This window comes from Ips typographus, linkage group LG4, assembly GCF_016097725.1.
Source record: "Ips typographus isolate SLU linkage group LG4, UJ_Ityp_2.0, whole genome shotgun sequence".
Lineage (NCBI taxonomy): Eukaryota > Metazoa > Arthropoda > Insecta > Coleoptera > Curculionidae > Ips > Ips typographus.
In genome coordinates, this window is record NC_138425.1 from 1,507,662 (window position 1) to 1,531,261 (window position 23,600).

The 23,600-nt window shown below is 39.0% G+C and overlaps 2 protein-coding genes across 2 annotated transcripts; one reads left to right on the plus strand and one right to left on the minus strand.

Annotated features, from left to right (window-relative positions):
- The first annotated feature begins 193 nt into the window (after nt 1-193).
- Nucleotides 194-6,632, plus strand: LOC145728201 (uncharacterized). Its single transcript, XM_081978259.1, has 16 exons — nt 194-725; nt 785-883; nt 938-1,234; nt 1,280-1,528; nt 1,578-1,733; nt 1,789-2,142; nt 2,193-2,576; nt 2,623-2,865; nt 4,039-4,207; nt 4,258-4,642; nt 4,691-4,983; nt 5,036-5,212; nt 5,341-5,636; nt 5,695-5,818; nt 5,870-6,068; nt 6,121-6,632. Exons 1-16 carry the CDS (start codon nt 573-575, stop codon nt 6,524-6,526), a joined length of 3,984 nt encoding a protein of 1,327 aa, XP_081834385.1. The 5' UTR covers nt 194-572; the 3' UTR covers nt 6,527-6,632.
- Cht10 (Chitinase 10) lies at nt 6,622-23,390 on the minus strand. Its single transcript, XM_081978274.1, is given in 36 exon segments — nt 6,622-7,024; nt 7,078-7,203; nt 7,252-7,437; nt 7,488-7,766; nt 7,824-8,035; nt 8,088-8,221; nt 8,276-8,507; nt 10,036-10,534; nt 10,590-10,775; nt 10,835-11,325; nt 11,387-11,737; nt 12,505-12,673; nt 12,731-13,006; nt 13,058-13,336; nt 13,390-13,601; nt 13,656-14,091; nt 14,148-14,278; nt 14,936-15,238; nt 15,295-15,401; nt 15,483-15,620; nt 15,676-15,916; nt 15,967-16,186; nt 16,238-16,546; nt 16,600-16,827; nt 16,880-17,142; nt 17,196-17,364; nt 17,419-17,714; nt 17,763-17,886; nt 17,941-18,246; nt 18,303-18,580; nt 18,681-18,887; nt 19,703-19,891; nt 19,951-20,210; nt 20,267-20,472; nt 20,524-20,589; nt 23,152-23,390. Coding segments are annotated over 35 exon segments (8,226 nt in total). The 5' UTR covers nt 20,542-20,589; nt 23,152-23,390; the 3' UTR covers nt 6,622-6,859.
- Nucleotides 23,391-23,600: the final 210 nt, after the last annotated feature.

A 23,600-nucleotide genomic window follows, 5' to 3' on the forward strand; every position in this document is an offset into this window, starting at 1 on the left:
GAGTTATTTTGCAGTTCAAGTTGTCTTTAGCTTTCCTATTAAGGTATAACAACTTTTTGAAACTGCTTATTTAAAAACCAAAAAAAAAAAATCAAAATCATGAATGCAACACTCAAGATGATCAGTTTTGCTTATTGCACCGCCTACTATACTAGAAAGCTTAGAGGGCGCTTGTCAAAAATTCCAATATGGCGGGAATAGTGTTTTTTTTCCTAACTTTCACCGTTTCTGAGTTATATAGCAAAAACTGGTTTGATGCCACAAATCAGTTGAAATTGTGGTATGAAATTTGAGCACCCAGTAACTCGCTTATTTTTGGGAATTCAGGGAGGTTGAACCACTCAAATTAACCATCTTGAGCTTCTCTTTTCAGTGGTGTAAAGCAAAAAAAGTACAGGGTGGCCAAAAACAGCCAATCATCAACTACAAATTCAGGGCTTTGAAGCCAAACATCATACAGATACAGTGAAAAATTTGAGTTTCTACTCCAAACAAATTCAAAAAACGTTGTACCTGAAATGTGTCCCGAAACCTGGACATGTCACATTCGACAGACATTTCCCTAAAAATTTATGATGGCATCGAGAAGAAAAGGCAGGAAAACGAACAAATCCAAAGTGAACAAAGTCGAGGAGGGTGAACCTGTCACAAAACACAACCCCTGCGCGTTTTTTGATGCTGGTGAAGTGGCACAAATCAAGGGTGTTTTAAGAATCAAAGAAGTGGTTAGTGTTAATTGTCCTTCCTTTGTTACAGGTAATATTAAACTTATTTTGATTACCAGACGAACATCCCTATAGCCATCGGGTGTGTCATTCTCAACAAACTGGAAAGTCTGGACAAAGCTGTGAAATTTGGTGTGGATTTGAACGAAATTAGTTTGGTAATCATTCAAGCTTTCGCTACTAATTTGTGTTTGAATTAAATTTCGACTCAGAACAACACAACAGCACTGATTTGGGCAATCAGGTACAAATACACGGAACTGATCGAGTATTTATTGGAACACGGGGCTGACCCCACCGTTACTGTGGATAATGGTGATAACATCATCATCATAGCGTTGGAGCACAAGCTGTGGGACGAGATCACCTTCATGGAGTTCTGGCACTTGGTGGGCAGAAAAGGCTGCGTGGACGTCAACGCCACCAACAAAAACGGGCACACCGTTCTTCATATTGCGGTCCGTAGGGAATGGGAGAGATTCATTAAGGAGCTGCTGCTAGCCCCAGGGGTACGTCCGACTTGACTTTTTCCTGTACAGATGACGTTGCTCCAGGTTGACTTGAACATAACCAACATTAACGGGGTGACTGCTTTGATGACCGCGTGTTTTCGCAACAATTTAAACCTGGTGAATTTGTTGATCAACCGTGGCGCCGACTTTACCAAAGAGGACAATCATTACAGGACCGCATTGTGCTACGCCTTGGTGACCGGTGCCAAAATTTCTAAACCACCTTTTTTGATTGCTGAAAGGATTATTTTTGAACTGAAAAAGGATTTGTCTTTCAGAGAATACATAAAAGTATGTCACCATTATTTATTACCTTAATTTGTATACTGGTTTCATTTAGAGACGAATTGAAATAATTGAGCTAATTCTAACTAAAGACAGAGTATCAGAAGCTGAAGCTGACATGTTAATTAATCTGGTACATTACATGGTGCAATACACCGAAAATGGTCTAAAACTGATTTTAGAGTTTAAAATCTTTGATATTTTACAAAAGGTTATGCAACCAGGTATTCACGTTATGCAACCAGGTATTCACGGTTATTTCGTAGATTGTGACCGTTGCTGGAGACGAAATGAAGCAGAAACTTTTGCTGCAATTATCGCAGGAGCTTCTTTGTTACAATGAACAGGTGGTGGGGTTCAATCACGAGGTGCAGCTGAAACTGGCGCAACAGTTCCTGGACACCAATCTAGCCACTTGGTGCCTGGAAAGTGTGAAAACTCGAGAAAAACATTTCAGTTCTGCTTTTTATGTGCTTTTAACCATTTGCACCCTGAACGATGCCGGGTTAAAATGGATGAAAGACAATTACGCCCGATTTAAGTTGGCTTTCAAGTCCTTGCCGGTGGATTTTCCTAACTGGTTGCACAAAGATTTTCCGGAAGAAAAACGACAGAAATTGGTTTGTTGGTTTTCTTCTTCAACCAGAGTTTACTGGGGGTTTTAATTTAGATGAAGAAAAAAATGAAAAAACTGAGACGCACCATTAACACCCTAGAAGGGACTTACAAGGAAATGCCCAAAGATCCTACGGAAAAGAAGAGCGATTCTTTCTTCAGCATTAAAAAATCAAAGAGACGTTCCAAGGTGATGAAAGCGAAAATAACGAAAATCAAAAACATGGAACTAACCGAACGATTGTCTCTTAAAAACGCACCGAAAGAATTCGCTCCGGACATCAATTCGTTAACCAGCAAAATCAAATCATTCAAAAACGAAGAAGTACATGAAGAATCAATGTTTTCAAACACCAAAAACGAGAGTCTAGAAAGTGAAGAATCGCCATCTTTATTCGACATTGCGCTGGCTAAAGAAATCGAAGCCAACGAGCAAATGGTTGTAAAAACTTCTTCAATTCTTGTCACTTTAAACCATTTTTCAGCTAAACACGTTTATGACTGACGACCTTTACTGTCCGGTGTACTGTACAAACCACCTGGACGACCCTAATCCTATAACCAATTCACTGAAACAGTTTCTGCAGGATCAGCAAGAGTGCCAGGAAAAGGAGGAAACTGGTTTTGTTCCCACTTTTCCCGAATGGAAATCGAAAATTTGTCGGTTGCCTTTCAATGATTGGTCGTTGTTTGGTGCAAGAATGAAAATTGATAAAAGGAAACTGAAAGTAAGTCATTTGGGGCTCTTGACAAGTTACAAAGACAGTTAATAAAACTCCGCCATTGTTGTAAATTAGTTTTGTTGTGATTTGAAATTTGAACACCCTGTAACTCGGTTGTTTTTGGGAGTTCAGGGTGGTTGAACCACTCAAATTAACCGTCTTGAGCTTCTCTTTCCAGTGGTGTTGGGCAAAAAATTCTACCTTAAAAATTGCGTGCAGGGTGACCAAAAACAGTCAATCGTCATACTTTTCATACACACCCTGTATACTGCAAGCAAAAACGGTCCTGCAAATTTGCGGTGTTAAGTTAAGTAGGTGATTACGAACGTTTTTGTTCCCTTGCAATTTTTTTGTATTTTTCACCGTTTTCGAGTTGTTCAGGAAAAACTGTTTGATGCAACAAATTTACAAATCAGTGAAATTTGAATACTGTTAAGGACAGTCAGGGACAAAATCGCCTGTAAAACTCACTTAAAATGGCCGAATCATATTTTTGAGCACATTTTTGGAATTCTCATTAAATTTCCTATCTAATGACATAAAAAACAGTACAAAATCAGGTAAAGTCTTGGAGAAAAGTGGGGTCAAAGTTTGAACTACTAGAAACACAATTTCAAAGAACAGTCAGAGACAAAATCGCCTGTAAAACCCACTTGGAGTGAGAAAATGACTGTTTTAAGCACATTTTTGGAATCCTCATTAAATTTCCTATCTAATGACATAAAAAACACTACAGAATTAGGTAAAGTCAGGCAGAAAAGTGGGGTCAAAGTTTGAACTACTAGAAACACAATTTCAAAGAACAGTCAGGGACAAAATCGCCTGTAAAACCCACTTGGAGTGGGAAAATGACTGTTTTAAGCACATTTTTGGAATCCTCATTAAATTTCCTATCTAATGACATAAAAAACACTACAAAATCAGGTAAAGTCTTGGAGAAAAGTGGTGTCAAAGTATAAACTGTCTGAAAGACAGTTTAAAGGAACAGTTAGGAACCAAATCGCCTGTAAAACTCACTTAGAGTGAGAAAATGGCTGTTTTAAACACAATTTTGGAATTCTCATTAAATTTCTTATCCAAATTTAGTACAGTCAGAAACACAGTTTGTAATTTACCGGTCAAATTTTCCTGGTAAAATATTGACTTTACTGACTAAATCTAAAGTTTTTCTGTTGGTAGGCAGCCATGCAGTACATGAAAAAATTATCAACCAACTACGACAACACTCCAAATGCTCTAACATTGGAAGCAGCTTTGAACGTGGCAATTAAGTACCTCAAAGAACTGTTGGACATTGTGATAACCAGAATCAAAGCCTCGAATCTAGACTACAAAATCCGAAGAATTGGTATATCTAATATTTTACATGGAAAGAGCATTCTACCATAAAAGTTACAGGAAACAAATCCGATCAATTAGAACGTCAGCCCATTCTGGAGCTACAAACCAACTTCAATCAATTAATAACTTCAATAAGTTCTTTGGCCCATTCAAATCTTTCTGAAGCTCTGAAGAACATTTACCTGCTAGAGTCCACCCTGTTGCATTTTCCAATAAATGGAAAAACGTTGTTGCCGGATGTGTGCGCTTTAGAAACGGTGAAAATCCAATACACGACTTTTTCCTGCGATACCGACACTTCCTTTCTTTCCTACATCGAGAATGTACTAAACGATTTTGATGAAGTGAGGGAAGACATCAAAATTTCCGTACTTGATGACTTACCTTTGTTAATGGAAAATGAACCAGCTGGGTTGTTTGCAATGGAAACTAATCTGTTAAGGTAAGGGTACCTATACTGCTCCAGAATGTGGTTAGAATTTTTTTACAGTCCTGCTAAACCGAAGAATTGGAAAAAAGAACTGGAAGCACGAACGAAAACCATGAGCAACGCTTACCACCTGGTGAGCAGCATTGAAGATTTGATTAAAGAAGATTACGAGAAAGGCCCAATCAAAACTGCACATACGAGCATAAACGAAATTGACAGCAAATATTCGGAGGTGATGCTCAAGATTCTGACCAAACACGTGGGGGAAAAGGAGCAACACTCTACGGAGGAGAGTCGATGGACGAAGAAGGTGCGCCAGCTTTTAGTGGTCGAGAATACCCAGACGCTTTTAGGCAAAAAATTTAGTAAACCCAGAGAAAGTTTTATTTGATTGTCAGCTTTTAGGGGGTGAGATTAGGTTGTGCCGATATCCGAACAGGAACCACGTGATATCCCAAGGAGGTAACTTCAATTTGGTCACTTTAGGGCTGGGAGAGGACGATCAACCTTTAGCAATTAAAAGGGTGCCGAGTGAACACTGCGTATGCAAAATATTAAAATCCTTGATAAATCCTTTACTAGGTAGGTCTTTTACAGTCAGTGCATTTGGGATGGGTCAAAAAAAGCAGCTTGCTTCTTTTTCCTGACCAATCAAAGCGTTAGCGTTGTTAGGATCATCTGTCAAATTTGTACAATGTGTCATTTTGTAGGTTTAAGAAACCAACACTTGCTACACTATTTTACTTGTGAGTATGAGCAAACCGACTTGATACTCGCCACTCCGCTTTGCGAGTACAATATCGGACAGTACGTGCTTTTACTGAACGAAAGTACTGACAACAACGTTTTCAATTTGACGCACATGGAAATAGTGCGGCAGTTCCTCAACGGTTTGGCTTTTTTACACCAGAGGGCGGAACCTATAGTGCACGGCAACCTGAAACCTTCCAACATTTTTGTGGACATCAATGGAGTGGTTCGGTTGGCTGAATTCGGCATCAACAAGGTCTCAGATCAATGATGATCAATGCCGATGATCACAAGAGTGCTGTTTTTGCTTTCAGGCTTTATTCAAGCTGATTGAAGCACCTAAGACGTCGCTAATATGGTTTTCCCAAGAAACCTACAAAAAGTACAAGGCAACTTCAAGCATGGAGTGTAGTTTGTGTTCAGATATTCAAGTAGCAGGTTAGCGCACTGCACCCAGCTGTACAGTTTCACAAACTAGAAATCTTCCAGGCATGTTGATGTACTTTGTGGTGTCGGGTGGGGAACACCCGTTCGGTTCCGAGATCACCACAATACTGAAAAATTTAGAGAAAGCCTCGTTCACTTTACCACCTCCACGTGAGGCCAAGAACCAAATTTTCGCAGACCTGGTGTCCTGGATGATGATGCATGAACCCAACGACCGGCCTCATATCACGCAGGTTTTGTCGTACGTCAGATTTACCCACTCTCACTCCATCTCAAAGTCTCTATACTGACAGGCACGTGTTGTTCTGGACCGGTGACAGAAGATGGCGCTTTATTTTAAATTGTTCCGGAATTTCAACTAATGGAGTACCTCTAGCTGTCAACATGACAGAATTGCATTGCGTCATCAATGAGGCAGCGAGCAAAGAGCAAATTAAAGGGCACTGGGTGAACGTGACTAGGAGAAAGTTTCCCCACGTCAAATTTCAAGGAGACGACACGGTGGTGGGGTTGCTGAAGTTTATTAAGCACTTTTACGAAACTCAGGGACAGGTCAACGAGGATAGTATGATGGAGTTGAGGAGTTGCGTGCTGGCGTACTTTCCCGCATTTCCGTTGACGTTGTATCGCATAATGGAGTCGACGGGAATGATAAAGGAGTATCCGTTTTTATCGTATACCGCTACTGAAGCCAGTTAGAAGGAAAATGTTTTTGTTTTTTAATGTAAAGCTGTGATAATTTTTTGTGGTATACTCAGTTATTATATTTTCAATTGCTTACCAATTATACACGATTTTAGTTTAATCGATATTATTTTGTTGGAAAATTAGGACATTGCTTAACTAACTTAAAACAGTTTAACTTACTGACTATTGATGCGTCTACATAAGTGCAGTATTTGTTTCTGATTGGTCAAAAAAAAGCAGCCAGGTTAAACCTTTTTTTGACCAATGAACATGCAAAATATGGCCGCTTTCCAAGGTAAGACATGAAAAATATCTTCCAAAACATATATCACAACAAGGCACCGTTTACGTGCAATTATCCACGTGAATATCAGACGGAGTTCCCCTCAATTCGTGGTTGAGAGTTTTGAGTAATGGATGCTTGCCACACCCGCATTTGTTCCGGAAATCGTCCAGATCAAGAGCCCAAATCATCCCACCTCCCAGTCCTAAGGACTTTATCAGCTGAGACTAAAACACGTTTCATTCAATTTTGGTTCCTTCAAAATTTAGTTTGGTTGTACCTTTCGTTTTACATCAGAGATGTCGTCGTAAGACACCCATTGATTCCCGTTAAAAGCGTAAGGCCCTATTCGCCCCAAGGAATCCCGTTTCACCGTCCAACTTTTACTTTTTACTCTTTCGCATATCTAAAACCAAATTTTTTTACATGCTACTGAGAACTTTATATTGCATACCTCATAGAAAGCCAAGAAACCACCAGCTCGAGTAGATTCCCCAGCTTCACCAGGTCCGTAGGTTTTGTCATTCAAACCATGCTCCGAACTGTCAGCCAAACTGAACGACTGTCCATACAAAGGTACTCCCATTACCAATCTTTTGGGATCGGCCCCATTTTCGATCCAGTAGTTGACCGAAAAGTTCTGCAATCAAACTCTTATTTCAATAGCACGGTCAGAAAATTACCACTTACAGCATTGAAAAAGTCGTAGTAGTCTTCTGGATGGTAGTATAAGGGGGCCACGTGTCCAGTTTGCTTGTCCCAATGACCGTGGAAGTCGTATGTCATAATGGCAATCCAGTCAAAGTATTTGTTTAAAGCCGGTACGTCGTAGCCTGCGTCTATAACCACTTTACTGGGAGATACGGCAGAAGACAGAAGGAGACCTTTAGGTTTGAAAGCTTCGCTCAGTCCTTTAACTAGCAGAGCAAAGCCTTCTTTATCCGAATCAGGACCTTTATTGCAGTCCACCTAAAATAAAATTTAGTACCAGAAATTTACAAAAACTTGAAAGGACAACAAAAATACCTGCCAGCATTTAGGATACTCCCAATCCAAATCCAAACCATCAAAACCCCACTTTTCAATAAACTGTACCGCATTCGTAATAAACCTGGCCCTTGATTCTAAATTGTTGACCAATCTAGAGTATTTGTCACCCAAAGAATCGTTCCAGCCTCCTATGGCAATCAGCACTTTTACCCCCTTAGACTTGTACGCAATCACTTTGGTGTAAAATTCTGCAGAAAAATCATAAATGATAATCTAAAAAAATGCGATAATCCAGATTACCGTTGTCAATATCAGCCCAAGAGTCGTGGGGTTTAATAGTCAAAGTATCTGAATCCAATACAGCAAATCCGTAGTTGATGTGAGTGCACAAAGATGGATCAATGTCAGAAGGTAAGTATTTACCATCTCCTTGTCTACACGCATATTAGATTGTGGATTAAATATCTCGGTGGAAAAGCGCAACTTACCGGTACCAAGCCCAATTTGTAAAGTAACAAACCACCTTGTATTCTCCAGAACTAGTTGGGTAAGACACTTCAGTACTGGACGGAATCGTTGGTGTAGTAGCTACAGCGCCTGGAAGTGACGTTTCCTTTTCCGTTGTGGTCCCATCAGGATGACAAGCTGCGTTTTCTGGCCAATCGCAATGGCCTTGATTCCAATAAAGACCGCTAGGACACTTTTGCAGACTGTAGTGACCTTTAAAATGTCAAATTTAGTACTGTCCTTCATTGCAGCACTCTAAAGCTTGGTTCACATGAATCCGGAACATTCGGACAGCGGAAAATCGTTCAGCCAATCAGCGTTCTGTCCGTCTATCCGGACCGGATTGTATATTTTATATTTTCCGCGCGTAAACGTCGTAATCCTGACATTCACGACAGGGACAGAAAACAAAACAGCAAAGCAAATATGTCCGTGGAGATGAACGAAAACGATTTTAACACTACGCTAATTGATTTTGTCCAAAGTTACCCTATTTTGTGGGATTCTAAGCACCCTCAACACAAGGATAATAATGCCTTGAAGAAGATTGCCAATCGAATGAAAACAATAGGTATTCGGTACAGTCAGAGAGAAAAGCGCTGTCAAAGTTTGAACTGCCAGAAACACAGTCTGAAAAGACAGTCAGCGACAAAATCGTCTGTTAAACTCACTTGGAGTGAGAAAATGACAGTTTTATCCACATTTTTAGAATCCTCATTAAGTTTCCTTTCTACTAACTGAAAAAAACTCTAAAAAATCGAATATAGTCAGTTAGAAAAACAGTGTCAAAGTTTGAACTGTCAGAAACACAGTTTGAAAGGACAGTCAGAGACAAAATCGACTGTAAAACCCACTTGGAATGAGAAAATGACAGTTTTAAGCACATTTATGGAATCCTCGTTAAATTTCCTATTCAGTTACTTGGAAAAACCGTATAAAATGTGGTACAGTCTGGGAGAAAAGCAGTGTCAAATTTTGAACTAAAAGAAACACAATTCGGAAGGACAGTCAGGGACAAAATCGCTGATAAAACCCACTTCTAGTGAGAAAATGTTTGATTTAAGTACATTTTTGGAATCCTCATTAAATTTCCTATTCAATAGCCAAAAAAAACAAAAAACATATCGGTACAGTCATGGTGAAAAATGGTGTCAAAGTTTGAATTGTTAGAAACACAGTTTGAAAGGACAGTCAAAGACAAAATCGCCTGTAAAACCCATTTGTGGTGTGAAAATGACAGTTTTAAGCACATTTTTGGAATCCTCATTAAATTTCCTATCCAATAGTCTAAAAAACCACTAAAAAATCGAGTATAGTCATTTAGAAAAACAGTGTCAAAATTTGAACTGCTAGAAACGTAGTTTGAAAGGACTGTCAAGGACAAAATCGCCTGTAAAACCCACTTGTAGTGTGAAAATGATAGTTTTAAGCACATTTTTGGAATCCTTATTAAATTTACTATCCAATAGCTTAAAAAAATATCACTAAATTCGGTACAGTCAGGGAGAAATGTGCTGTCAAAGTTTGAAAACACAGTCAGCGACAAAATCGTCTGTTAAACTCACTTGGAGTGAGAAAATGACAGTTTTAAGCACATTTTTGGAATCCTTATTAAATTTCCTATCCAATAGTCTAAAAAAACACTAAAAAATCGAGTATAGTCAGTTAGAAAAACAGTGCTCGTTCCGCACCCCGCGCTCCGTTATAATTCCGGATACATGAGAACTGAGCTTTAATTTACCTTGGTTGCACAAATAGTATTGGTTACAATTTTTAGGATCTGCCAGAAAGTCGTTTCCATGACAGGGAAGTAAAGTAACTTGACTGATTTGAGGAGTAGTTTGTGCTTCCCAGCTTGGAGGTGTTTGAGTAACAATAGCAGGCTTTGATTGTTCTATTAAAATCAACTAAATGTTATCAATCCCTTTGTGGGTGAGTTTTATTATACCTTTTCCGAGGACACACTTTGGATCTGCTACTGAGTAATCCCTCAAGACTCTATTGATTGTTCTTAATAATGGATATTCCTCACAGCCGCACTCATTCTTAAAATCATCCAAATCTAGTGCCCAAATCATACCACCACCCAGGCCCATGGCTTTGATGTACTGCGATTTATGTCGGATCATACCGATGTCATCAAAGGACACCCATTGGTCTCTAAGATGGGCGTAAGGGCCAATTCTGCCTTTTCTGTCTCTGACTACCTTCCAACCTTTTTTATTTATGTTAGTGCATATCTGATAATGGAAAAATGGTGTGTTCAACTGCGAAACATTTATAAAAATACATTACTTCATAGTAAGCCAAAAATCCTCTAGCTCTGGTGTCTTCTCCTGCTTCACCTCCACCATAAGTAGGAGCGTTCAAACCATTGTCGTTATTGTCGGCCAAAGAAAATGACTGTCCATACATTGGCATTCCCATGACTAGTTTTTTTCTGTCTGCCCCTTTTTCTATCCAATAATGAATGGTGAAATTCTGCAAATTAACTCAGCATGTTTCCGATATTTTACACAAAATAAGTTAATCATGCATACAGTATTAAAAGTGGCATCAATGTCTTCAGGATGTTCATACATCGGAGCCACATGTCCAGTGATTTTATCCCACTGTCCGTGATAGTCGTAAGCCATAACAGCGATCCAACTCAAATACTTGGAAAGCGTTTTAACATCGTAACCATCATCAATAACCCGTTTGCTTGGAGAAACAGCAGCCGACAACAACCATCCTTTAGGCTCGAACACCTGGTGCAACTCTCTTACCAGTTCCGCAAAGGCCGGTTTATCCGTTACAGGACCTTTGTTGCAGTCGACTTGCCAGCATTTCGGATACTCCCAGTCCAAGTCCAGACCGTCAAAGTTATGGGCTTCGACAAAATCAGTCACGTGGGCTACAAATTTCCTTCTGGCCGCTGGATTATTGACCAGTCTCGAGTACTTATCTCCGGCTGAGTCGTTCCATCCTCCTAGTGCGATCAGCACTTTGATTCCTTTGGCTTTTAGAGCTGTCACTTTCTCGTAGAACTCTACTCAAGAAAAATGCCGTCACTAATATTTTAAAGCTACAGAAAAGTAACATCACTCAACTGTTATCAAAATCTGCCCAAGTGTCGTGCGGTTTGATGATCAGCTCGTCACCGTTCAACACAGCAAATCCATATACTATGTGAGTGCACAAGTCTGGGTCAATATCGGAGGGCGTGTATCGTCCTCGTCCTTGTCGGTACCACGCCCAATTGGTGAAATAGCAAACCACTTTAAATTCGCTATTTGAATTGACTGAAGGCCGTGACGTGGTTTGTGGAGCTATCAGTGCTGTGGATGGTTGGTGAGTTTCGTGGTTCCATTCTTGTTCGTCAATTTCGACGGGCTCAGGTTGACCAAGTGTTACCTCATCTGTACTGTCTATAGGTAGTATAGGTTCGGGAACACCAGTACCTAATAATAATAATAATAACAGTCTTTATTTCGAATTGTGATTAGGATAGAGTACAATGTACATTATCAACTAATACAAAGGAAATAGCGTCATGGTAAACTATGAACTATGTAGTACTTAAAGATACTTATATACATTTTCAGCGATTTTTCCCTAAAGCAATATTTATTTAACAAAATAATCCTCTTCTAATTCAATTAGTAAATTTTTTACTTCTTTTTTGAAACTTTTGTCCGTCAATGTTTTCAGCTTGTCTGGTAGGATGTTAAATAGGCGAATACACATATATTTTGCATTCTTCTCAGTGAGTGTTAATCTATGTTTTGGACAGTTTACATCTTTTTGTCTTGTGTTGTATGTATGATTGACTTTGATGTTAAATAGGTTTTGGTTCTTTTTAAGAAAGATGAGACACTCATATATATAAAATTGCATAAACTGTCATTATTTTATTTTTTTTACAGATGCTACATGAATCTTTGTATTTCATTTTGAACATTAATCTAATTGCCCTTTTTTGAATTACAAATACGTTCTGTATTGAAGTATTTCTACCCCAAAATATAATTGCATACTTCATAATCAGTTCAGATACCCGGAGACAATTCGAATTCCATAGCAAATTGAGTTTAACCTGCCTAGCAGAACATTTATGTGATCAGACCAATCTAGATGTTCTTGGCTAGTAATTGGCTCCTGTCAGTGAGAAGGTACTAACCAGATTTAAATTGGGATCTCTGAGGTTATTTTTTAAATTTATTATTACCTGCATCTGCTAGTACGTTTCTGATTGTGGTTAGAAGAGGATGACGTCCACCTCCACACTTATTCTTAAAATCGTCCAGATCTAAAGCCCAGATCATACCTCCACCTAAATCCATACGTCTGATGTATTCTGATTTAATTCTGATCATTTCCTTGTCATCAAACGACACCTTTTGAAATTACTTTCGTTTAATGTAAACTCCTTTTATAAGTATATTAAAACAAACCCATTGATTGCCCTTGTAGGCGTAAGGGCCCATCCGTTTTTTAGGATCCTGCACCACCGTCCAGCCCTTGTTCTGGATATTGTTGCATATTTCGTAGTAGGCTAAAAATCCAGCCGCTTTAGTGTACTCTCCGGCTTCTCCAGGACCTGGTGCTTTGGCGTTCAAACCGTTCTCCTTCTCATTTTCCAGCCGGAACGCTTGTCCGTATAAGGGCATTCCCATTACGATTTTTCTACGAGGCACTCCTTCAGATATCCAGTAGTGTATGGTAAAGTTCTGTCAACATTTACAGTTCAATGTAAAACTGGGAGATGATTAAAAAATTACCGAGTTGAACCATGCTACTTCATCCTCAGGGTGATAGAACAAAGGAGCCACGTGACCAGTTTGTTTGTCCCACTGTCCGTGGAAGTCATACGTCATCACAGCCACCCAGTCCAAGTATTGCCCCAACACTGGGACGTCGTAACCAGCGTCTATGACAGTTTTGCTGGGCGATACTGCAGCTGATAGGAGGTAACCTTTAGGACGGAAAGCTTCTTTCAGTTCTTTGACAAAAGCTGAAAACGCTGCCTTATCCGAATCCGGGCCTTTTTTACAGTCCACCTGAAGAGAAACATTTTTTAATAAATTCCCCACAACTAGACGAATTGACTGACCTGCCAACATTTAGGATACTCCCAGTCCAAGTCCAGACCATCAAATCCCCATTTGTCCAGGAACTTAACCACGTGTTCAATAAAGCGCCTCCTGGCATCTGGATTGTTAACCAATCTAGAGTATTTATCTCCTTGAGAGTCGTTCCATCCTCCTATGGCTATAGACACTTTGACACCTTTAGCCTTGAAGCCTACCACTCTCTTGTAAAATTCTATAAATAACATAGCTCATTAGAAAGGTAACAGTTAGAAAGAAATTTACATACGATTATCAAAATCTGCCCAAGAATCATGTGCTTTGATAATCAAGTTGGAAAAGTCCAAAACAGCAAATCCGTACACAATATGGGTGCACAATTCAGGATCAATATCCTCCGGAAGGTATTTTCCTTGACCTTGGCGATACCAAGCCCAGTTGGTAAAGTAACAGACAATTTTAAAGTAATCAGATTTTGGTTTGAGAGGTTCGGCGAGTGGAGGTTGTTCCGAGGTGGGGGGTATTGGCGGGTGCCATTCCCACGCATTTTCTCCGGGTTCGCTCGTAGTTGGGGGCTGCCATTCCCACTGAGTCGTCGTTCCAGGCTTTGGAGTAGTTGACGGTTTTGCAGTCACCGCTGGTACGTAACTCTCTTCGCCTGGAGGAATTTCGTTCTGAGCTTCTTCACAGTTTGAACCTTTAGGCCAGTCACAAATGTTCATTTCCTTTAAACCAATAATTAATCTTAGTTAGTTATCTATTTGATCTTTGACACACTTACGCTGTTCCAATATAAACCAGGACTGCAGTGAAACACTTCATATTTTCCCCAGAGACACTGCAAATATTGAGTGCAATCACCAGGATAGGGAGCGAAAATATTTTGCTGACAGGTGGAATAAGGTTGAGGCCCTGCATAAATACTTTTACAATCATTTCTGAACTGGCTATGTCATTGGATAGGAAATTTAATGAAGATTCTAAAAATGTGTTTTGAAACATGATTCTTTGACTTCAAATGGGTTTTACTTTCTATTTTGTCTCTGACTGTTCTTTCAAACTGTGTTTTTTGCAACTTAAACTTTGACAGCGTTTTTCTCCTTGATTGTACTTGATTTTGTAGTGGTTTTTTTATGTCATTAGATAGGAAATTTAATGAGGATTCCAAAAATGTGCTTAAAAATATGATTCGGTCGCTTCAAATGAAGTTTACATGCTATTTTGTCCCTGACTGTTTTTTCAAACTGTGTTTTTTGCAATTCAAATTTTAACAGCATTTTTCTCCTTGATTGTACTCGATTTTGTAGTGTTTTTTTATGTCATTAGATAGGAAATTTAATGAGGATTCCGAAAATGTGCTTAGAAACATGATTTGGTGACTTTAAATGGGTTTTACATTCTATTTTGTTCCTGACTGTTCTTTCAAACTGTGTTTTCTGCAATTTAAATTTTGACAGCGTTTCCCTGATTGTACTTGATTTTGAAGCGTTTTTTATGTCATTAGATAGGAAATTTAATGAGGATTACTTTTACAATCATTTCTGAACTGGTCAATTCAAGTAAACTCACTGTAAACAGCCAAATTATGCAAGACTGTAAATTTCTCTGCCAGTCTTCTTCTTCCACTGCACTGCACTTTGAATTTCCAGTCGCACATTCCTCTATTAGGATCCCAATTCAGACCTGGTGCGCAGGTTTGGGCCATTAAGTTGTTGTTTACACAAATATAAAATTGACTGCAATGTTCGTGGGGGTAGTAAGCACCTTCGTCACAGTTTGAATTTGACGTTGGGGTGCTGGGTGTAGTCATCGAGTTGTACTGAGTTGACTTGCTGAAAGGTGCGGTTGAGGGTCGAGCAGTGTTTGAGTATACTGCAAAGCACTTTCAAGTCAAGTTGGCAAAAAAAGTGAAAAAGGAGGGGGTTTACCTAAATTTTTACATTGAGCCGAAGCGGGCCAATCACAGATGTTTTTGTTACGGTTCCAGTGCAAACCGCCTGCGCAATATTGTTTGCTCAGTTCACCACTTATACATCTGTAAATTTTATTTAAATATATTTAATTTACATCTTTTTTTCTTTCATTCATGAAGATCACTAAATCAACATAAACTTACCTGTAGTAAGCGTTACAATTATTAGTATCGGGTACGTATTGACCGGGATAGCAACTCACTGAAGGAGTGTTCTGATCTGGCCTGACTACAGCAGGAGGTGGCACTAACGGGGCTTCTGTTGTTGTGGTGGTTGTTGAGCTAATCCAATGGTAAATCAAAAATTGTTTTTGCTACTCCCTCACACTCCACAAACCTAGTTGAAGTGACACTCCACCAAGGAGTAGTAGGACTTGGTTTCTTGGTCGATTTACTCGTGCTCCACCAGGTGGATGATTGAGTTGGCATTGTAGTCCACCACGCTGTTGTAGATTTAGTGGACATCCACCATGGTGTAGTAGTCGACGGTTTTGAGGTTGTAGACCACCACGTGGAGGTAGTTGGTTTTGTGGTTGTCCATTCTGTGTGGTGATGATTGTGCTCGGAAGAACCTGATCCTGTGTAAATTACATTTTTATAATTCACCTGGTAGGGTTTTAAATCTGACCTGAATCAACTCCTGTAGTGGTTTCTGGTGGGGCTGGAGTCGAAGGTGTAGGAGGCTTGGTGCAATCACCTTGTGGAGGTCCTGCAGCTATACGTCCTAAAGCTTCGTTGAGGCTGTTTAAAAGAGGGAAACTTCCAGTACAACAACGATTGTTGAAGTCGTCTAGATCTATAGTCCAAGCGACAGCTCCACCAAAACCACCAGTTCTTATGTAGTTTGCCTTGAAGCATACTTTAGAATATTCGATGGTAATAAGTCAAACAGTACCAACCTTTTCCCTGACTGAATCAATATCTTCAAACCCAACCCATTGATCTTTAAGGTAAGCATAGGGACCAGAACCCAAAGTTCCTTTACTGTAAACCCAGTTCTGGCTTTTAATCCGATTGCAAATTTCGTAATATGCCAGCATTCCTGGTTGTTTAGTGTATTCTCCAGCTTCTCCCGGACCACTAGTTGGAGTACCCTCTTCATGTTTATTGGATTTGGTTAAAGTGAAAGTTTGACCGTAGAAAGGCACTCCTACTAGAAGTTTGTCTCTTGGGGCACCTTTCCCCACTAGATACTCCATGGTAAAGTTCTTGAGAAGAATCCTGGTTATTTGTAGTTAGTGTGAGGGATTTAAACACTTACAGTGCTGTATTGGGGGTATTTATCGTTGGGGTGGCTGTAGAGGGGACTAACATGACCGGTGCGGCCTTCCCAGGCTCCATGGTAATCGTAGGTCATTACCGAGATAAAATCTAGGCTTTTGCCTAAAGCTGGCAAATCGTAGGCTACGTCTATAACTTCTTTATATCCGGATATAGATGCTGCCAGTATTAAGGGTGGATTTTGCTTTGCGAATTCTTTTTGAAGCTCCTTTAAGTTTAGTTCAAGTGAGTACTTATTTTGTGAGGGCAAACTAACTAACCTGAATGAGTTTCGTAAAGTTGGGCTTATCGGAAGCGGGTCCTTTTTTACAATTGCTTTGCCAGCAAATGGGATAGTTCCAATCTAGGTGCAGACCAGCAAATCCGTGTCGTCTTAAAAAACCCACGGTACCGACCGCAAAGCGTCTTCGAGCCGATCCATCACCCACTAATCTGGAGTACTTATCCCCAGCTGAATCAGTCCAACCACCAAGGGATAGCAATATTTTGGCGTCTTTCAACGAGGTTATCCTCTCGTAAAGATCTAGCAATGAAGAGTGTTAACAGAATTAGGTTTGGGTGTTTGAGTGATCTTACTGTTATCAATATCCGCCCAACCATCAAACTCTTTAAGCAATAAGGTTGCCGGGTCTAGTGTAGCAAAAGCGTAAACTACGTGGGTGCAGAGTCTTTGATCGATGTGTTCTGGGACAAATTTCCCATCGGCTTTTCGGTAAAAAGCCCAGTTGGTCACATAGCATACCACCTGGGGAATAATTTTTTATTACAAATACAATCATAGATGAAGGTGTGTACTTACTTTAGGTTCGTCACTTTTAAGGGTTTGACTTCGCTCAAGCTGGTTTTTTTTTAAGTTCTGATGAATGTAAATCATCTCACCGGGTCGACATTTGTTTGCGTCCATTTTTGCACATTTTCCAGTGGCGGAGTCGAACATTAATTGATTCCCGCAGGAAAGGTGATAGCTAAGTCCGTTTTTGCATACGTAGTACCCCGCACAGTTATTTGGGTCGCTGTAATATCCTTCCGATTCGCAAGTTCCAAAAGGTTTTACCGGACTTTGTGTGTCCATTGTTAACGGAGCGGGTACATTCCCTGATTAACATTTATGATTAAAGTGATTAAGTTTCAATCACTACTCACCTTTTAAATATTTGTTTATAGTGTTGAGCAAAGGCCATTTATCTCCACATAGTCCTTTAAAGTCGTCCAAGTCAGCAGCCCACGCAAACACTCCACCAAGATTGTGTTTCTCCACGTAGGAGATCTTCCCAAACAAATAATTACACAACTTGACAGTAAAACAGGTAAGTAAACTTACCTTTTTCTTTATACTTTCCGCATCATCATACCCGACCCACTGGTCACCATTGGCAATATAAGGAGACCCATCAGAGTCTTCACTTCTGAACCAACCCTCATTGACTGTCATATCGCAAATCTCAAAGTAGGCTAGAAAACCTGGTTTTCGAGTGTAAAACCCTTCCCGTCCAGGACCCTTAGCCGGGGCCCCAACTCCGGTATCGTTAGTGTACTTCAAAGTAAAACTTCTTCCAAAAAATGGTATTCCCAGAATGATTTTTTGACTGGACAGTCCGTTTTTGATCCAGAACTTTACTGCATAGTCCTGTGGATTTTAAAAAATCAATCTAGTTAACTGGATTATCAAAAAAAAATGCTTACAGCGTTAAGGAAAACGTTGAGACCTTCGTCTTGAGGCCGGGCATTTAAAGCGGAATGATGGTCGGCCACCAGATCTTTGTCTCCGCGAAAGTCGTACGCCTGGACATTGACAAAGTCCACCAAGTCGTTCAGTTTGGATGGAAAGTAGCCATCTTCGATACGGAATCGGGAAGCTGGTGCAGCAACCCCCACAAGCAGGCCAGATTTTTTAAAAACCTCAGACAATTCTTTTAGGAACGTTTGGAAGTTTTCCTTGTCGTTATGCTCGTCGTTCATTGCTATTTCCACACATCATTAAGTGACCAATAAAAGAGTGATTTAGATTACTAGTGTGGTATAGACTATGCTAGTCGTTGTTTAAATAAAAATTATACACACCAGGGTATTTCCAGTGTATTTCAATCCCATCGAAGTGGTAGCGTTTGATTAATTGAATAGCCGACTGAATAAAGTTGTGACGATTTTCGGCACTGGAAACCATCGAGGAAAATCTACGGGAAGCTTCATTATGAGGTCCTCCAACGGCCAAAAGCACCTTTAAATTGGGTTTGAATCGTTTCAAGGCTACCGTCGATTTATAACCACCTAGAAATTTTTTTGATTAATAACGGTTTACAAAACTCATCTCATTGGTTGCTGTGAAACTCTTATGTTATGTTGCGCACAAGGAGCAGTTTGTGATTGGCCAAAAAAAGCAACTTTTACGCCATTAGAGTGAACGCCTTTCTGTCAAGTTATAGTACTTCAGAGTAACTCGAGAATAATAAATAAGAATGTGAAACTAAAACTCTATATCTGACTTTTAAATGTTATAGCCGTTCAATTAGTAACATCACACATTATTGCCTTTAGACGTGTTTGTTGTATTAATACTCTTAATGGTTGGAAAAAAAAGCAGGGAAAACCAAAAAAATGCATGCTGCACTAAAAAATAACTGTGACTCCACATCTCAAATGAACGAATGCAACCAGAGTCAATGAAATGACAAACCTATCTTGGATGATCATTAGGACCAATTTTAATAAAGCCTAAATAAAAAATTAAGTTTATAAATGCAAATTCAGATAGATATGAGTAAGATTTACAAAATTAGAAATAACCTAAATTGCCATGTTTACATATAACACTGTAATATTAATAATAGTGTCATAGATGTGTTTTGTCATTGGTTGAACTGGATTAGGCCTTTACATTACATTTTCAGAGTAATAATATAAGTATTTATTTTTTTGCTAGTTTAATTAGTTTTTGATACTTTAGACACTAATTGCTATGAATCTCTGATCTCTCAGTGTGGGTGGTTGATCAAAAAAGCAGCTTTTTTCGACCAATCACAAACTACGCTCAGTGCTAAGATTTACACAAATGTAACTTGCTAAATCTAAACAATTGGACTCACCTTGAACAATATCATACTCTTCATCGTTGGGCGTTATGGTATAATCTCCAGGGTCCAAAGTGGCAAAAGCGTAAATGAGATGGGTACATAAATTGGGCTGCATGTCTTCAGCTGTAAAGGTTAATGGTGGTTTTCGATAAGAAGCCGCCGCTTCGATGTAGCATATAATTTTTTTATTTGAAGAAGATGCTGTAAAGTTTTTACAAATCTTAAAGTTAGTTTGCATTGAAGAACCAATCAAAAGTCACCATAATTCAAGCTGCGTCCTCTCTGGTATGCGAAAGGTCTGGCCAAAAGCTGCTGATAACCGTTGGCGATTCTGTATGGCGAAAAGCTACTAATGATGTTACGAAAGTGATTCCCTTGAGTGTAAATCAATGGGGATGATTGCAACTTGATTTGATAGGGATGGTATAATGGTTGAAAGGGTGGCTGCACCCTGTACTGTTCTGGGGCTGGACGCTTCTCAACTGCATCGCGTAAAGGCAGTCTTTTGCTATTTTCAATCCTAAAATTTACTAAATTTTGAAGAAAAAAAACAGAGTTTTAAACTCGTATACTAACGAGTCGGGGATGCTTTCCACAGCAGTTCTCAGAGGAAGAGGTTTACTGCCAAACTCCTCTAAAGTCATAAACGAAGCTTTCTTATTTGATTCAGGCTCGACGTGGGGGATATGCTCCACTGAATCCCTTCGAAAGGTTGGAACGTCCAATGGTGGAACGTGATTGCTTGCCTTACAGGCGCAGGCAATAACAAGAAGAACCCATACCTGGTGATCATATTTTTAGCACTTGTCAACTTCACCAAACTACACACTTACGGTTTTGTATGGTTTCATCTTGAACAGCAACTCTGATCAGGCTAATTTTAATCCATTAAACACCTTCTGTAAAAAAAAGTGGAATGGCGACTGAAAAACGTTTTAGAAGAGTATAGTTCAATGATAAACTTGAAACGTGAGTGCCACTGACCAATATTTTTTGAAGACTGAAGAAGGGTTCAGCATATCAATTACCCAGTCGACAAGGTGCGCTATTGTTTGGTGTTTGTCATATCATCCAAGATTAGTACAAGTGTCTTTTAGGTCTTGTATGCAAATTGCTCAATGACTACACACTTTTCAGGTTCTTTGTTTGTTAAAATTGCAAATATGAAGCGTAGTTGTTACAGCAAAAATCACTTTACTCAATATAGAGGAAATCCTGTGGTAATATATGGGCGCGTTATCAAAACAAATCGAAATGGTAATTTTCTTGTGGGCGAACAATTCGAGTGTCGGAAAAAATTGGCGGATTAGTAATAATAATCCGTTGAACTGGTTTCAGATTAATACAGCATTCCACGGGGGACATATAATATGATAATGAGGATCGCTTTTTGGCAACCTGTCGCTATTGTGTTAATTCTGGTTTGTTGTCGGTTCATCGACATTGCGTTAATTATACTTTTTGTACGGAGAACGGTCTCAAATATCATATTTAATTTTTAATTAATAATTTGTTTTAATTACCTGTCAGGACAAATATCAATTTGAGTAGTGAGAAGGGTAAAGCAAAAGTCAAATAAGGATTACTAACAACAGTATTTTTTACATGTTGCTAAAGAAGCAAAATAACTTTTACTCCAAACAAGTGACATTTTAAGATCAAGATGTGACTGTATTATTCATATTCAAGGTGTCCGAATTTAGTGGGTTTTGACAGGAAAATTCCATTTCTCGGCGGAAGATTAATAGCAAAAACCGTATTTCGATATCTTGTCAGTTTGCGGCGCTAGAGGGCGTTTTTCGAATATAACTTTAAAAAAATGTCTATTTTTACACATTTACTACGATGTAAGTATGTCTATAGTTATTCCTACAAATAACTGAAATATGAAGGTAATGCAATAAGGCCTGTTTTCCCAACACTTCAAAGTCAATTTTAAGTACTCCTTAAGCTAAGATGAGGTTTGAATGTGACAGATCAGGTGCAAAATAGCATAGTCTAAACTGGACTTATATAAGCTGTCTTTAAACTCAACTTAGCCAATGTTGAGGAAAGGGACATAAGTAACAGATATAGACCCAATAAAAATTACTTTTTAAATATTTATTAATAGTAGAAAATAATTAAAAATTAAATAAAGAGAAAAAATAAGTAATTTAAGCATTCAAGTGTTAGAAACAAGAAATAAATAAACGTCACTTTTGACAGCTGATGTCAAAACTTGAGGCAAAGCCAACTTGAATAAAAACAAAAAGTGTAATATCTCTTTTAAAACTAACTAACGAAAAAAATATCAAGTAGGCCATATTTTCAGCGCGCTGTTGCCAAACGCCAAGTATCACCAATTAGGCGTATTGGCGTTTGGCAACAGCGCGCTGAAAATATGGCCAATATGGCCTACTTGATATTTTTTTCGTTTTCTGTCTTAGTCCCGCGCATGCAATAATGTACCTTCCTCTGTCCGTTAGACGGTTTTCCTATGGTCGATTTTTAGTAAAAAATGGACATTTTATTAAAATTATAGCAAACACATTTTTGAAAAAAACGAAAAAAATTAACAAAAAACCAAGCACGCCACTGGAATAACATCAAAAAATGTGTTTTTGTTTCACTTCGATATTTTAATAAACAAAAAAGTTGTGAGGAGTTTTCAAAATGGGCGAAACTTGAAAAAAACGCCATCTAGCGCCGCAAACTTGCAAGATATCGAAATACGATATTAGTCATTCATCTATCCGGAAAATGGTTTTTCCTGTCAAAACACTCTAAATTCGGACACCGTGTATACAGGTGTGTAAGATTTAGACAGAAAACGTAAAAAATATCAAGTAGGCCATATTTTTAGCGCGCTGTTGCCAAACGCCGTAAGTATTCAATACCCTCGACAAACGTTTTTCGTTTTCTGTCTGATGTGACGTTATTTGACAGTTTGTGTGTATCCGGATTTTTTTGACAGTTTACTTGTAGATGACAGTTTGCGATTTACTCAATTATTTCTGCGTTTACCCTTTTTCGGAAATTTTGTTCTAAACTAAAAACATATAAAATCTCCCTAATTAATCATGGAAATTACAAGGCATCAATCAAGTTACTGCACCAAAACAAAGGACTAAACAGAAAATGGTTTATGTGCATACAGGGTGGGCACAAAAAGATACATTAATACATGCGTGGACCTTCCTAAACTGTATTAATTTGAACGTATCTAAATAATGAAAAAACATAAATTATTATTGTAAAAAAGGCTTTTTACAGTTATGATTAATTATTAATTAAAGTAAAGACATAAAAGGTGCGAAATTGATTCAAAAAATAATCAGTATGCCAGTCATTACACTTGCAAGTCTGAAGATACTGATCTTAACTCATTGTTCCCCCCCATTAACATTCTGGAAAAGTCCGGGTAAAAATTACACTTTTTCCGACTGGTTTTGGTAACAAAAACAAAAACAACCACTAACCTTGGTCAAATCTTTTTCTGTGAACTCCCTGGTTGATGGCACGCGCACAGCTACGTAAACGCCGATGTCGCAGAAGCAAAACAAGCGCACCAAGTCCTGGGGCGCTCTTCTTATACCTCGGCGAAGAAGACGCTGAAACCGCTTCGCTTTCGACGAAAACGGGACGTATCGGGAACGATTAAAATGTGTGGCCCCTCCCGCACATTTTTTTTTCGTTTTCGTTTCGAAAACCCCTTGAGGATGCATCTTTGGCAGCATTGAACTTGAAAAGGTCGCTGTGCGGTAATTATTTCATGCCGCAGGCGTGGGTTTGCGTGTGTAATGTAAATTTGTTTTACATCAGTAAACTGGTTCTAATTTGTCGCAAATTGCCAAAATATTGATTACATCACTACTAGTTGTAATGTGTAGGTGAGTGGTGATCAAATCCAATTTTTCTTTGTGTGATT